We start from the raw sequence: 14,168 nt of genomic DNA on the forward strand, positions 1-14,168 counted from the left end.
ACAATGTTGTATTACAGGTTTGCTGCACCATGGCTGATTCGGGAGGCGGGGAGATGTAGTCAAAGGGTATATTAGCTCATGTTTATGTTATAGCATTATGAGCACATTTAAGTCGGTGGACACCAACCAACCACCTCAGTCATGCCAGCTAAGCCCCCAACTGACACCCAAACACAGAACACTCAAAGCCTCCACGCAGCAATCCATCATTCTCTGAGGTGACAGGAATTCCTCATTCACCAGCACGTGATAGTTCATTCGCTGTAGCTATCAGGGCAAGCAGGCTGGCACAACACTTCTTCTCGCACACAACACATCCATAAAGTCTAACATTCATCCACCCACTCACACAACCTGTAAGTGATCGACTCTCATTATAAGAGGAGCAATTTAGCCAAGGACATCACACATGTATACAGTAAAGGCAACAGAGTCGAAGATCCTTATGACCAAGGTGCAAGGACCTGTGTTATCATGCCAGTGTTATATTTCACAGCTAAGGTCCTTCTACTTGAAGCAGATGACAGAGGCATCAATATAGAATAGTGCAGGGACGTTATTTCACCAGTTTCATGACACAGCCACAGTGTAAACACCTTTAAGTAGCTGTCACGACAAGGGTAACATTTTCAAATTCAGCACCACTCACCTTGGTGGCACAGGTACCCGGCGGTTTTCTATTTGTTACTTGTTTTACCCCATCTCAGTAGCCAGTGTTGTATCACGCGTTTGATGCTTTATGGAGGATGCAGGAGATCGGATAGAAACAGTCAAAAGGTTAATTATATTAAGTTCCTGTTATAGCCGTATAGCTATTTCAAAGACAGGAGGCACTCAAAGGCCACCACATTCATAGCAGCTCTGCTCACAACCACCACGCCACACAAGGCATTAATCCACAACACTGAAAAAACATTCCAACATTGCTTTAGCTGACAGGCATTCATTATTTACCAACAGTCTGTCTCTCATTCATTGTTGCAGACAGCACTCAGAGATGGGGCTCAACAAAAGAAAGTTCGAACGCATATGCTTAGTGAGAGTGAGAGAAGAAAGAGTGAGATTGAAAGAGAGAACGAAAGATAGGGAGCAAGAGAGTGAGCGAGGGAGGGAAAGAGGGAGAGAGTGGGATATATATAGAGAGAAGTAGAGAGAGGGAATATCATTAAATGAAATACAATGAGGCCCAATGAGAAAGAAACTATGTGCACCTAAACTAATGTGGTGTGTGTGTGTGTGTGTGTTTTTGTGCACACACCCATGCTGGAGGGGTTTTATAATAGATTTCAATTATGCATAATTCAAGTACAATCAAAAAAGGAAATATAAATTAAAAGTTAAACAGAGGTCTTAAGATGCTATATTGTGGTATCGCCTTGTGACCCTCATCCCCTATAATCTATTTGTATGCGCTATTTGTATGCCCAGCACTCTTTGGGTTGGCATGCGTGCCATTCAGCTAACCAGAGTCATATTCATAGTAGGGTGAAGACACCTGTGTGTACTTTCATGAGAAAACTCTTTCTAACTACCTCTATTGTAGTAGAGACAAATGGACAGTACTTATGGTGCAATACCTCCTATTGCCTACAAGGGGATCGTACATAAACATTGCATACATGTCACACTTCAGGACGGATGATGACAGAGGAGCCACCTGCATTGCTAGGTCATGGGTTACCCTAGAGACAACTTCTAAAATGGACAGCAAATTAGTAACCAGTCAGTGGATAACTTGCTGTGGATGCAATATTTTGAAGGGACACAACATTTCCATAAGATATCCTTTTCTTCAACAATTTCCATGATGAGGCCCCAAAAAAGGTAACACTTTCATTATCTATAATCTTGACTCGGGCTCACAGTAATGGATTACAGCAAAGGGAGTATCCTGAGTGTAGAACATTTTCAGGTGGAAACAGCCCAACCAATTTCCAACAAGATTGTGTTGCAAACATAGTAGATGTTAGTACTTTCCGTCCAGGATCCTGGACATGTTAGCAGCATTCTTTCACAAATTGGCTTCAACTAGAAACTACATCCACCTTCAGTTTCACACTTTGACATGTGGCAGATAATGGAAGACTCTTTATAATTAGTATGGTCCATATAACAAAATCCCTCCACCTGGACTCCATTTTATAGAATTGTTTTTCTAGTCTTTCCTGTTTCTCATGTGTAATGCTTTACTCTTCTGTGAAAAGTTCCATCCCTCGAACCTCAGCATAGTTGTACAAACACCCTTCTGTGCTTGTTCTAAGTCTCACTGGGGATTGTGAGGATGCAGCCAACACATCCTCCTCTGTTCCCCACTTTGGTATCTGTTTCGTTCTTCTCCCATGCTTCTTCACAATTGTTCTCTTTAATGCATTGGTGCTACTTCCTTTCTGCATTTCTAGATTGTAGAGCTGTGCAAGGTCTTCTTCAATGTCAGGTGATTTTCAATCAGACTTCCTTCTCTTACCTTCATTACTTCTAGGAGTTTATGTACAGTTTCATGGACATTACTGCATGTCAATCTTCCTTTAAATGTGGATTGCAATTCACTTTCAGCAGCCTCCTCTAACTGCTTAATTTGAAAGAAAATAAGTGTCAGGGCCCAAATATTTTCGGGCATGGTTCTGATCCATTGGGAAAGACAGCTACCAACCAACTGTTGACACTACCCATGGCTGCTCCGTACATGTTTAACATATTTGGGGTTAAAGTCTCAACTGTAATTGGTTCATTGAGGATGATGGATGCAATTTGTGATTTGCGATACCAATTGACATATCTTATCAGTTGTGTTTTGAAAAATAAACAACATGTTTAAGTATTTATTTAAAATATATCACTGTTAACATTTTGACTGATCCTATCGGTGCTGCAAGCAGAAGATGTTAACTAACTATTCACAGAACAAACAAACACAAATTATTATCTCCATTGATAAATTGATAGACACATGCAGGCAACATGATTACTGAACTGATGAGCTTGCCTGTCAAACACTGCAGAAGGACCTTCCTGTATAGTTTGACACTCATGACAGGCATTCCCTCTTTGATATTGGCCTTTTAACAGACCTTGCCCCTTTGTTGGGGACTCTGGCTTATGATTGTTTCTGCTGCTGTCAACTCACCTCACTGCTTATTACAGTAGAGCATTTGCTGCAATACCGTACAGGCTGAGTTGAGTAGTGTACAGACATGGCCAGCATCAGTGCACAGCACTGTCACCTTCCAACTAAATGTTGTCCATGAAAATTGATAAATAGCCCCACCTTGCCTACCTGGGTCTTCAGAGTCCTGTATAACAATGAGACAGCTGAGGATACAAAAGACTCTGGCCGGTGCACAGTGCTATTGATTTGTATATTAGCTTGACAGACTGACAGTTAAAATAATGAAGCTGGCACAACACCACATCAGAATTAATCGGAGATCAGAAATAATGGCAAGCCCCCTCAAAAATTAAGCACTGCCTTCTCCACCTGAAACACAGAGGATTATTCATTTGAGTCAACTTGCAATTTTCATACCTATCCATTAATTTTCACCACCATTCCTAACACCATTTCACCCTGGTGCTTAAAAGTATGATGTCACATTATTCACAGAGCATGCATTGTTTCAACAAAGTGTGCAACATGGCTGATTCATCAACCAGATAAGAAAAACCTGCAGTAATCTGTTTTGCAATGCCTGGAAAATGTTCCAAATTCTAACAATAAGAATTCCTACCCTTGCCCAACTAGCTATTTATCCTTTAATCATTGAAAGAAGTTCTTAACCTTTTCAGCTTTACTAGGTATAAGACCAGGACTTGGTAAGAAGGAAACACTCAATCAATTGCCATTCTTGGTGATTTACTCTTTCCCTTCTGATAGGAAAGATTTGTATTTGTGCAACATTCCCTCGATTGACATCAATGAATGCATCGCCCATCTGTGTGATATGACGTGAGGCCTGTGTTGACTTCTGCAGGGAAGTTAAGTTTTTTTCTTTACCCATCTTGCTCGACTTATTTATTCTTGGGGCACTGGTGAGCCCCTAAGGTTACTAGTGCTTGGGGAATGTCTCCTTTGCAAGATGCCTGTATTGTTTTACTGTAGCATGCACTATCTTAGAGCAATGTGCTGCAGGTTTATTTTGCACCTCCTGTTATTATTCTGTAATAGCATGTTTGCTATCTTTTTGATGTGCCAGTGCACTCATGTGTACATGTTACTTCATAAAGCCATTGTGTGTACTATTTACTAAAACGCGCTGTGCCATGTGGTTTTTGCCATGTCCTTTGGCCATCTTGTTCTTTGTCTTTTTTTCCTACCTTCTCAGGCCAGGAAGGGCCATGTAAAGGATGCACGTTTGCGGCACTTAGATTAGAATCCCAAGCAAAGTGGGGATGCATGTGACTTGGCCTGATATGGGGGCTGAGGACGTCTTGTCCGAATCTACATTCCAGGTGGGGATTCTCTTTTACTGGGCAGATCTGGGGCAATAGGCTGTCCATGATTGGACAGCCCTTGTCAATTTGAATGTTGCAGATTCTTTCCATTGGTGGGATGGATAAAGCCCAAATACGAATTTGGCATAAGGGGAGAGTCCTGCTCTCACATTGCCAATTGTAGCCAAGACCCGGAAGAACAGATTCACCAAGATGACGACTCAGAAGACTATGTTGAGGATGAGCAGAATTGCTAAAGCAAATCCCCATCGATGCTCTGTCTCCCTTGCAATGATACAAGAAGACTCTTGTGAGTGATTTGACACTTATGCTGGTGGAACCATCTATTCCATTCCCCCGAACAAAGGGCATACACCCAGAAGCATCCCAAGACTATCCAGTGTGCTGTCTAACTTTGCAAAAGGCATTTTCAGTTCATCTGTCACCATCATGAGTTGGAGTTTGAGACTCTGCAGGTGTTTGACATGTGGACAAAATCCAGACATACACTGATTGGGGCAATCGTTGCTGCAACACATCTCTACTTTGTCCTGGAGGTCTCCTTTCATCATGGGACCAGCTGTGGATGATGTGCCCTGGTACATCGGCCATCCTGCTGGAAGACTATATGTACCCTTCGACTAGAGCACAAAGTAATCTTTGTGTCCAATTCAGCAACTGCTCCTGTAACCCCTAGACCTCCATTGACATGACTAATGACAGAAGCAACTGTACCCAGTGACACTGAGTAACATAGGGTTGGTCACTAAGAAAATAGGAGTAAAGGGTGCAACTGAACTTATTTGTTTTCAGCACACTTCCTCCATAAGGATTGTCTGGAGAGAAGGTCCACTCACTAATTCACCCGTACTTAATTGTGATTGGTGGAGTTCTGACCTGAATTCCCCCAAAGGAAGCCTCTAGGGGGGTGGGATTGGTAGAGTATCCCTAACAATGTTCTACTTAACTTTGAAACTCCCAAAGTGCTTTATAATGGAAGTGCGTCCAACTGTTGGTTTTGCCAAAGATTGTTCTAGTGAGACTCTGTACGACGTCTAGCAAACAACACAGGTGTTAACCTCAGACATTTTCTTTGTTGAGCCACTATGCCTATTTACTTGGTATGGAATAACTGCAAGAACAGTAGGGGATGTACAATTATAAGACAGGTATTTGGTTTCAGTTTCAAATGCACTGTTTTCTCACTAACTGTATAACTGTTTTTCCTGCGTTATTTATGAGATCTGATTTTACTGTCTTTGTTTGTAAAATGTGGGTAACAGAACTTTGGTAGGTAGTTACATTTGTTATTTGGAAAATACCCATTAACAAATTCATGAACAACACACCCATAAACATCACAAATGATCAAATTAGACATAACAAACATCAGATGTCTAGACTTCTTCAAAAAGCCGATATTACAAAATGGAAACATCATACATAACTTTGTCATTGTTATGATTCTTAAACAGGTGCATGGCATCCATGCAAGACCTGATATTGTTTTTAATGAAATGTGGCCTTTGTCATGTCCTTCTAAAAACAATAAAAAATACATGGTATCCTCGTCTTTGTCGATCCAGCCAGCAAATCACTTGCCTGTATTACTTTGAGTGCATATATGTGTTTATAGTGTGTTTTAGTTGTAACTGCTTGACTTTTATTTGAACTGCTTAGAGATTGAAGGTCTTAGGAATTGGTAAATTTGTGTACCCCGTTGTTGCTTGAGGAATGTGTGCACTCTATGTGTGGTTAACTATACTGTTACACCACTCCTATATCTCTTTAAGTCTGCTTTAAGGCTCCGTCTATGTTACATTGATTTGGTTTGGCTACACATAAGTGTCAATAATTATGTTCACTGACTATGGTGACCAATCAGAACCCTCCAGCAGCCCTGGTTCTGAAAGTAGATCTTAACACTGTTCCACACTGATTTGGTAGGACTATCACAAGAATTATTCTAACTTTCAAAATGTATCCTTAATAATTAACTGCTCATCATTTTTAATGTTTTTGTAGGAGTCCCATGATTCATATTTGGCACTGCTAAACATTCAGCAGGTAAGCATGACCCTATGCTGCATTGGCACATGATGTGATGAACGTACAATGGTGTAAAGTTTCTGATAGCTTCTCAAAGTGCACAAGAGAACTGTGTGATTCATATCAAATTAAGAAGTGAGGTTTCCTGCACTGGTATTGTGAATACCTCACATATTAACATTCCAATTTCACAAATGCATGAAGATTTTTGAGGTATCTTTTGGTTCACCATGCTGTATACCTTTGCCATTTAGTTCCAAACTCAATCAAGCATTCTGGCAAGTTGCAAGCTCATATCAATATCAGCATTAACATAGCATGCCCCTATATACATAGGACAGTGAAACAAGTCTTACACAGTACCCTATCAATTCGTCCATGACAAGCAACTGATCTAGTTTTATTTGTACTGCAATTTCTCATGCACTTTTATTTTTGTTGGATGATACATCCACAGCAAGGATTAACTGTATATCATTAAATAATTCAATTAGTATATAATTCATTCCTACGTGAAATCAATCCTTCGTCAGTGAGAATGACACTTCCCCAATGATTTCACTCACAACTGTCACACATCTTTAATTAAAGGAAATTATTATTTTATTTAAAGTACAGCATGAATAGAAATGCCATCAAATAAAGTGTGGTGTTAGTAAGTGTAGCACCCGCTGTTAACAATATATTTACATCAAAATACAAATAACATGTGAGGGATGTGACTCGATATTACAGCATAACATCAACGTTCACAAGGAGGTTAAGTAAAAACCCACTTCCTCCTAAATATTATGTCACACATTCGAATGACCTATCTATATATTGGGGGTCATTACGACCTGGGCGCAAAGGGATACCGGGCACCGGTAATGACACCAGTGCCAGTAATCCCTTTGCGCCCTATTCCGAGGTCCCTTTGCGGGTCCTTCCCTTAACGCCTGGTTTTACCAGCCGTTATGGACACGACCCGCAAAGGGATGCCGGCGTCAATAACAGTACTGCAGTTTACAGTACCATTAATGACGCCTTCCCATTGAGCCCTATGGGGGCTCAAATGGGAATGGGGAATGGCTTTCAAATGGGGGCTAATAGCGCCATGACTAGCACCAACCTCGGAATGAGGGCCATTGTGAAACCCTCAGCCAAACACATTGCTGTACCTATTGCAAAAAACACAGCCATAAAAACAAAGTGGACAGAGTTTGACTTCTTGGGAGCTGGCATATCATGGCTCTCACCTATAAATAATACCATCCTTCGTCAGTACAAGATATTTCACATAAATCAATGTGTATATAAATGTCCTTTTATTCAATGTGCTCCCTCTTCTGAAACATCATAGGGACACCTTATGCAAGGTATGAATACATTCTTCCTCAGTTGATAGGACTTCAACATGATCTGTAACCTCATATTAGGTGGCTTTTCATGCTAGGGATATGATTGCTTTATCACAACATGCTTGCACACACATCCACAACTTTGTCCATATGGTCATGCTGTTTTGTCCATTATATTAAGGAACTCTGTTCTGGGATATAAACCCACCACAATGTTCTGCTGTTTGTTTACATTCTCCACTGACACAACCACAACACAGTCAGATTATACTGCACTGATTATCCCTAATAAGGGTACATCTGGAATGCAGGTGTATTCAGCCTCAAGAACAGTCTGTCTTGGGATGAAGAAGCTATGTATGAAATGTCACTACCCAGTAATACAAAGACATTTCTCTGCAGATAAGTGCTTGTATTTGAGCTAATCTGCATACCCACAATGCTTTGCCCCTGTGGCTTTGAACTTAAGGTTAACATCCAGTGATTGCTGCTTGGTGGCACTGCAACATATCTGTCTTGGCTCATATAGTTTATTCTACTTTTCAGTTGGAAGCTCATTTTTTTAAGTTCTCTTAAACCCACCATAAGTTTTCTGTTGCAGTACAATGCCAAATTAATTAGTTACATTCCTCCTGCAGTATTAATGATGATCAGGTCTCTCAAAATGTGAACCAATTACCACAATGTCAGGGTCACGTTTGGCACATAGATGAAGTGAAGTGAACCAGTGTAGAGACCGAAACCTAGAGGAATGATCTTTATCCATAAAAAAGGAATGGCTTGACACATAAGTTTAATAGGTTCTAATTGCATTTTGCAGTGGCATTCAATCCATCCTTATTGTGGATTTCAGCTAAGAACATCAGCATTACAAAGGATGTTGCAGTAAACTAAACTCAATCCTTATTATTTTCGTTGTATGCATGATACCTGTATAACCAGGATCGTTGTGACAGGTTCCCCATGTTCTCTTTTATTATGAAGCAACTGCTATGGTCACATATGAAGACCTTTGATGAATTTAGTGACATTTCTAAAACCTTTTCATTTAAAAAAAGCAATTCTAGGAAAAGGTATTTTTCGCATTGCTATTTTAGTGGAATAAACTGTGTTAAAGGTTGTTATGGCTAAATTCAGTTCATATATATGTTAAGTATGTAGTGTTTAATGTTCAATATGTTTCCAACGCATGTTTGGGGACCTGTGTAATAATATTATGGCATACTTTGCCAATGTCCTCTTTGAAAGTTTATTTCTGATTGTATTTTTCCTAATGCTTCATTTAGAATGGACTATATGGAGATATTGCACATGTTGAACATACCTGTGATGGACTCTTTGCTGGTCTGGGAGCAGGATTGGTAAGCCATTTGTTTTTGATTTTAAAATTATATTTCACTATAATGAAATCAAAGTATCGATAGTTATAAACACAAATATTTCATCCAATATCCAAGACTCGCAACGTGTAGCTGCTGTTAAAGTTTGGCTGTGAAATATCACCACTGGTGCACAAGTTAAAAGGACAGATAATTTCATAAATAAAGAAGGGCTATTTCCACTCCATATTGGGGTTTAATTTCTTGACAGACGACATGAAAGGCAATGTTTGAAACCACTGGCTTCCAGTTTATCTGGTAATGCAGAAACAGTGACATAAGTAAATGTACTCTTACATCTTGTGGTTGTATGGTACAATACCTCTAGTGGGTACAACTACGTCCCCAAAATACAAAAGTACCAAATTTAATTCAACTGAAGATGTTAGATTAACCCCCAAATAATAAAATGAAAATAGCCTGTCACAGTGCAACCCACCTGCACATCCAGGTCAACTGCCTTAAGCAAGTTTTGAAATGTGGACTAATCTCTTGAAGCATGTGCGAGAATGCAGTATGTATCTAATGCAAGTCTGCTGTCACTGTCACAGAGGCCACCTGCTTAGCGTGGGTCTTCCCCATTGAAGTTGATAGGCTCTCAAATACCTGCTTATACAAATAAAGAGAACTAGGAAATGTCCTGCGATCAATCCCACATAAAACTTTCATCATTTTGAAGCTTTCTCCCTGAAATTGTCTTGCTCAAGCCATCTCAGCTCTCAGCTCAGTACCTTAATGGGATGCCACATGTTCCCGGCAAACATTGATTCTGGAGCGGGCACTATCAATAAATTGTCTCCAATCCAACATCAAAGCGAGGCAGACAAAGTCTTGTGATTTTACAAGAGATGTGTTACTTGAAGCTTCAGCTTCTGCCAATGTCTCAGGAGCTTAGCAAGCAGAAGTCCATGACTTGATTTATAAATATCCAATAAACGGTGCCACAACTAGTTGTTGCACAGCTGGGGCATCCCAGACTACCCTGGTTAGGATTATTATAGATAGGGCTAATTCATCGTCGTTGAAAGAAATATAGTGTTTGTAAGGCAGTATGAGGGGCTGTTTTCAGGTTGTTTGTGGAAGATATGTGTCTTACTCTCTTCTCTTTCAGGTTAAGGTCATGCAAGGTCTAGGCTTTGCTGCTGGTGATATTGTCAACTCAGTGACTTGTATATTGGTAAGTTCACATTTATATGCATTATTCTGATGAAAACACCTATACTAATGTATATATACATAGAAGGATGGACAGACAATGATGTGCCAGTCCAATCTCTCTTTAGAAGGACAAAGAGAGGCATGAAGCTTCATGTGCAACATGGCTCCTACACATCCGAGGTGCATTTGTCCAGCCTGTGGATGTTAAGCACATATAACTTGCCTGCTTTACAGAAAGAAAATGCCCCCTTTTATCCCTTCCCTGAATTCAATGTTCTGGAAAGATTAAAGGTCCTAACTCTATGAAATGTATTTACCGACACATATGGGTCCGTCCCGGGCATAGGAACTTCCACTGTGGAAACACAATGCACTTTTGGGAGCAATCAATGCAACCTAACTTTAAAGTCAAAGGCCTGACTCAGAAATAGTGTTTTATAATGGTGCAATCTCTTTGGAAAACGCTCTGTGAATCAGGCCCAAAGACTGCAGAATAGAAACTAGGTAACACTCTAAACACATTTCTGCACAGACATACCCATACACGTACCCATGTGCATAACCAGGAGAAACTCCAAAACACTATGGGCCTCATTACAACCCTGACGTTAAGGGGTTAACGGCACCATAAAAGGCTGCGGTGCCGTTAAACCCTTAACGCCCGATTCACACTTTACCGCCTGCTTTTTGCAGGCGTTAAAGTCCAACCCGCTAAGGGATCTTGGTGCTAATTACGGCACCATAATTTACGGTGCCGTAATTAGCGCCTTCCCCACTCCCATTGAGCCCTATGGGCCAAAAATGGGAATGGGGAAGGGGCCATGGTGAATGGGGATTTACCGCCCCGCCAACCTTTGGAATGGGGCAGTAAATCCGCCATCCACCATGGCGGAATCCGGCATGGACCATGGTGCTAATAGCACCATGGTCCAACGCCAGGGTTGTAATGAGGCCCTATGTCTAACCGCATACAATTATACAGAACACTTGAGGCCCCTCTCATGCACATCCATTAGGATAAGTGCCTTACCTTAGAGGCCTGCATACAACCTATGTAAACCCTGGTAGGTACCTTCAAGTAGTGTGCCACTTGAACCAATCAGTTGCTTCTAGCAAAGGGTGACTACTTACACTAATATTTACAAGTTGTTATGCCAGCCATTGACATTCCTCATAAAAGAACGTCCCTGATATAAATATTTCTATACAAACACGGGGTGCCCTCAGACTTCTTTATTCATCACCAGTAAACAAATCCAGACATCTTGCTTCAAAGAGTACTTTGGGTACACCTGCACCTTTCTTCTGAAACACATGGGACCCTTGTAAATCAGCTGACAAATAAAATACATTATTTGTTCCCAAGCAGGGGTCTAATTAAAAAAAATAAAAATAAATAAACAACAGCAAAAAAACACACATAGAACTATTTAAATTTGCTATCATATTATTTAGTTCAATTTGATGATGATCTAAGACATGTTAGAGAGTTTGACTGTCCTTGCTACACTCTTTTTTTTTTAACTCATCTTAAGTATGTTTATACAATCCTCTTTAATTAATACATATGCATTCTCCAAAATGCATTGAGGACCTGAGTTATCTTCTTCGAAGCCACTCTGATGATAGATACAACAAACAAACCGCTCTAAGTGGGTTTGCTGAAGCTAATACGTTTTGAAACAAACAACAAATCATTTTCTTAAACCATGTGGGCAAAAAATGAGGATCCCAGAACTGTATTTACCACCACAGCTTTAAAAACGTTGCATTTATGTTTGCGGTAGCTTTTGAAGGAGGAGCCTGAGAAACTTAGTAAGAAAAACTGCAGCTGTTTTAAGCACAATAACGTTGTATTTATGTTTGCGGTCGCTTCAAAAGCTACTGCAAAAATAAATACAACTTTTTTAAAGCTGTGGTTTTATTTCTAAGTTTTCTGGGCTCCTCCAGCCTGGAAAACTTAGAAAAAAAATGCAGCTTGTGCTTATTTAAAAAAAATAAATAAATAGCACTTACCGAGATGCAGCTGCAGCTTTTCTGCCTGTAGTCTCCGGTCCGCGTCCTCCGAGTCCCGGCACCAATGAAGGAAAAGCCACCCAGTGGTAGCTTTTGTTTACTACAGCTGGCTGGCTTTTCCTTCATTAGTGCCGCAGAAGCAAACGCCAGCACAGTCGGGCATCCATTTCACAAAATGGATGTGCCCATGTGCTTGCTTTTGCAAATTTTGAGCTTGAATTGCTCAAAATTTTACATAGGAACTTAAAAAAAAAGTGCGAATATATTTGTTTTATTATTGCCCATCTTTTTGGGAAATAAACATATTTTGGCGAACCATTCTTTTAAGAGGGTCCTCTCGGTAGCTTGTGAAGCCTGTTATCCCATCTAGAGATCATGCACAATATGTTCTTAGGGTTTATGCGCTGTCCGCATCCATTTGTTGATTCCTCCTTGAATTAAAACACCCCAATTGAGAAGCCTGCACAAACCCTGTTGGTTTCGTGCATATTAATGTAATGATGGTGAAATTGAGAAGAGCAGAGACCTTCACAGTGAAACCTAAAGATCAAAAAATATTGGATTTGATCATGCATTGACTTAAAACCCCCAGCTGCTTCACTATAATCATAGATTCAGCGGGTCAGCCTAAACAGGTTGTGCTACCCTTATAGATTCTTCCACAATGAAGGCACAAGAAAATTAATCAAACAGAACATTTCCATGGATATGTCTCCTGTAATCATGAGGGTCAAGAGCATGGTAGTTACACCATTTGAAAAACTCCACTGCTCTGCCACACTCCTGAGCATTCAAAAAGTAAAATAGATTAAAGTTGTGATGGAGCGCACAAGCTCTGCCAGACATCATAACTATCAGAGGTTCAAGTAATTAGTCCTCCTTTGGCATCAACCAGTACTTCAGACATTACATTCAGGATTTTTAATAGGAGCGATCATCTTATTCAAAACCGGTCGGAATTCAATGGAGGCTCATGTGGTTCAGTGCTTATTATTCATCTTCACGTTCAGCGAATATTATGGGCCAACTGCTGATGCCTTCAAAAACTAAGTATCAACTTCAAGTTCTAGGCAAGGATTACGCCTCTTTGGTCAGTCTTGACATGTATCACTCCTCGTTTATTCAGCTGCAGTTCTTGAATTTTAATTTTCAATATTTCAAACTCTGAAGTGGCATATTCTACATGTGGCATGATACAAAACCTCAAAAATTAAATAAATAAAAACGGAACATGAAGCCCCGGGGTCCATCCACAGACATACACCTTCCCTAGCTCACAGTAAGTTCCTTCCTTCAGCAACTTTAGGTTTCTCCTTTTGGCCCTGTTTAGGGAGTGTGCTGTAACGTTGTCCAGTACTCTTCTACATAGGTGATAAGGCTCCTCCGAGTAGAAGGGGCGAGTCAAAGAGATTCCACACCTGACACATCAGCAGAGCTCTTAAGTGGCTGAATCCTACCAAACCTCTCCACAGTGACTGTCTATCAATGTAGCTCTGGATCGTCTTCTTTTAGTTGAAACAGCTATTGCTTCATTACCTTCTATTGTTTCACATATTCACTTTCCTCCCAAAAGAACTAACAAACAGATCAGTGATGAAGACAAGTCAGCTTGCGCTGATAAAATGTTTGGCACCATTCATTTTAGTTGCACTGATCCTTATTAGCCAAAGTAATGGAAGCATTCACCTTAAAACATCGAATGAAGGTGGTAGGTTTTTAGTATGACAATTTACCCATAACGTCCCTTTAACAATGTTTTTTGGGTTTCTTTAGTGAATTTCATAGGCTTTTAGTAGGG

General features: G+C 40.3%; 1 protein-coding gene across 1 annotated transcript in view; it reads left to right on the forward strand.

Moving 5' to 3' along the window:
- The window catches only part of LOC138579584 (keratin, type I cytoskeletal 9-like), a 117,121-nt gene that overhangs the window by 14,235 nt on the left and 88,718 nt on the right, over positions 1 to 14,168 (forward strand). The window contains exons 7-9 of the mRNA XM_069649855.1: positions 6,454 to 6,495; positions 9,104 to 9,178; positions 10,308 to 10,373. Of these exons, the coding sequence (XP_069505956.1) occupies positions 6,454 to 6,495; positions 9,104 to 9,178; positions 10,308 to 10,373 (183 nt within the window). The remainder of the gene's footprint in view (positions 1 to 6,453; positions 6,496 to 9,103; positions 9,179 to 10,307; positions 10,374 to 14,168) is intronic.

This window comes from Ambystoma mexicanum, chromosome 3p (genome assembly GCF_040938575.1).
Source record: "Ambystoma mexicanum isolate Mex_15411 chromosome 3p, UKY_AmexF1_1, whole genome shotgun sequence".
In the NCBI taxonomy this organism is placed as follows: Eukaryota; Metazoa; Chordata; class Amphibia; order Caudata; family Ambystomatidae; genus Ambystoma; species Ambystoma mexicanum.